Source organism: Charadrius vociferus, unplaced genomic scaffold, assembly GCF_000708025.1.
Source record: "Charadrius vociferus isolate BGI_N301 unplaced genomic scaffold, ASM70802v2 scaffold14, whole genome shotgun sequence".
NCBI lineage: Eukaryota > Metazoa > Chordata > Aves > Charadriiformes > Charadriidae > Charadrius > Charadrius vociferus.
The window spans coordinates 10,818,578-10,820,997 of NW_009648876.1; the positions used below are offsets into that span (position 1 = coordinate 10,818,578).

At 44.5% G+C, this 2,420-nt stretch overlaps 1 protein-coding gene across 1 annotated transcript in view; it reads right to left on the reverse strand.

Annotated features, from left to right (window-relative positions):
- TMED8 (transmembrane emp24 protein transport domain containing 8) overlaps positions 1-2,341 on the reverse strand; it is a 5,969-nt gene extending 3,628 nt beyond the window's left edge. The window contains exons 1-2 of the mRNA XM_009887051.1: positions 2,101-2,341; positions 1,443-1,521 (exon numbers count right to left, since the gene is read on the reverse strand). Coding sequence (XP_009885353.1) covers positions 1,443-1,521; positions 2,101-2,341 — 320 coding nt within the window. The remainder of the gene's footprint in view (positions 1-1,442; positions 1,522-2,100) is intronic.
- Positions 2,342-2,420: the final 79 nt, after the last annotated feature.

Here is a 2,420-nt window from a genome sequence, read left to right on the forward strand (position 1 = left end):
ATCACTCTGCTCTGGAACTTGAATTCAAATGGACTAAAGTGAAGACCTTCCAGAAGGTCTGCAAGAACAACTCAAATGAGCTGAATACCAGGATAAAAAAAATAGCAGCAGATGACAATATAAGAAAAGAAGGGACACCTGAAGAGGACATTTTTGTTAAGGAAGAACTCTCACCGTGATCTGTAACAATTGTTCTGGCAGCCCAGGACAAATTTGGACTTCTATGTTATCATTTTCCAGCCCATTTGCTTTTTAGCTTAGCAGTTCCATGATCACACCTAGAAGGTGGTCATTTGCTACCATAGGTGCACACATCTCCTCAAAAGGCTCTCCATCAACATAGGAGCTAAAGGCTTGGGATTTTTTTTCTCCAGACACCACTGAAGCCCAAGAGTCTCACTGAAAGATTACGAAGAGCTACACAAGCTTTATAAGCAGATTTACAGAGACAGAGTTCAGCTGATTCCTCCTCACACTACCCTTTTGCACCACCCCTGTCCCTTTCAAAGGAAATTTAACTTAGACAAATTTATTAGGTAACATCCACAAGTATCCAGCATCTACTCTGGCCATTTTCCTCACAGTCTATATTAACATCTTCAAAGAAAATCAGAAGACATAATAAAGACATGGAAGAACACATTTTTAGAGTCAAGAAAGCTGATACAGATGTCATTAGCATCAAGCCAAGATGGCATCAAACCGTTGTTTTAGTAAGTAGGGTGGTTTGCTGGTTTTTTTTGGTGGATTTTTTTCCCCTCTTTTTCAATTAGGTTGTGGTTTATCTACTGTCTGATGTAATTAATTCACGCATTTCTGAAATTGTATCCTGTGCAACAAACATATGATGGCAAACGAAACTCCACTTCATACGGCGTTAGTGCTTGTAACCAATACAGTGACTTGGGCACAAGCACCACATGCCCAACAGATAGTAACAAGCCAAACACCTGATAACAAGGTCTATCAGCAGCATTAATGAAGCAGTGACACAGAAAAAGGGTGAAGAAAAACACCAAAACATTTTCAAGAAAACAGGAAAAGGTGTTTTCTTGCTCAGCTTCCACCAGAATTATACACAGTGTGAATGCTTAATAATTAAAGTATCCTTCTGACAGGACAGAGAAATTTTCTGCTGAAAGTTTATTAGCTCTTACAATGGACTATGAAACCTTGCAGTGTTCCTTCCAAGCTGAATGATTCTGTGATTTGAATAGCTGAGCCATGAACTACACTTCATCATTTCATAAGCTTTAAAACAACCTTAAGCCTGTAAGAACAGCCCCTCCTATACTGATTCTGGTATATACTGTCCCAAAGAAGACAATTCAGTCTCCAGTCCCTTCTCTTCACCTGCACAGCATCAACTGCCATATAGAGGAGGTCACGCGTGAAAAAACTGTCATGCGTGTGGGCCACAATACACAAAAATATTTTCCTACCTGCTCTGCAAAGTACTAGACTCCAAAGAATCAACCAGCTGGTCTGCAGGCTCTGTCTTTTGGGCTGAGTCTTCATTTTCTAACAACAAACAGAGAGAAGGTGAAATAAATGTCAGTCTTCAGAATACACAGACAGGAGGAAAAACTACAGCCAGCACTCAAACATTGACAAAGTCACATGGCTGTGGAACGAAGAGCTGTGCCAACCAGTTTTTCATGTTATGAGCTTTGTCTAGCACATTGCAGAACAAAGATTTTTAATTGTCTCGACCCTAGGAAAGGAAGAACAAAAACCCATGCATGTTTTTGGTGTAGAACCACCCTTAGAAGCAGGGTTTGTTGAGGAACCACCAATCCTAGCTTTAGAAGGACAGGACAAGGCCAAATTTCATCATGTAAAACTGGGCTGACAAAGCCCTGGAAAAAGCAATCATGCAGCGGTTCCCACAGGGCACTGACGAGATGGAAATTCCTAGGTCACTGCTAAAAGGACTGTCTACAAAGATGGCTCCTGGTCTCCCCCGAGTCCCCTGAACTCTGGGAAAGCTCTGTCCCCATACAACTGCGGTATGCACGCCACAGTCCCGCTGTCAGATAGCATGAAGGCGGTGGACTGGGCACGGACAAGTTCCAGCTTTTACAGCTCTTCTGATGATACGCCTTAGAGCTGCTGGAGTCAACTGGGAGCTGGGAGGCACCTCCAACCCTCGGTCATACAGCACCAGGCCCCCCGCCCAGGGCAGAGACCGCATGGCAGGGGTAGTCCAGCTCCCTCTTTCACCAGGAACAGCTCTTCTGATGATACGCCTTAGAGCTGCTGGAGTCAACTGGGAGCTGGGAGGCACCTCTAACCCTCGGGCATACAGCACCAGGCCCCCCGCCCAGGGCAGAGACCGCATGGCAGGGGTAGTCCAGCTCCCTCTTTCACCGGGGAAAGCACCCTGTCTCTGATAAGCCTCCATCACTCCTCACTCTTTC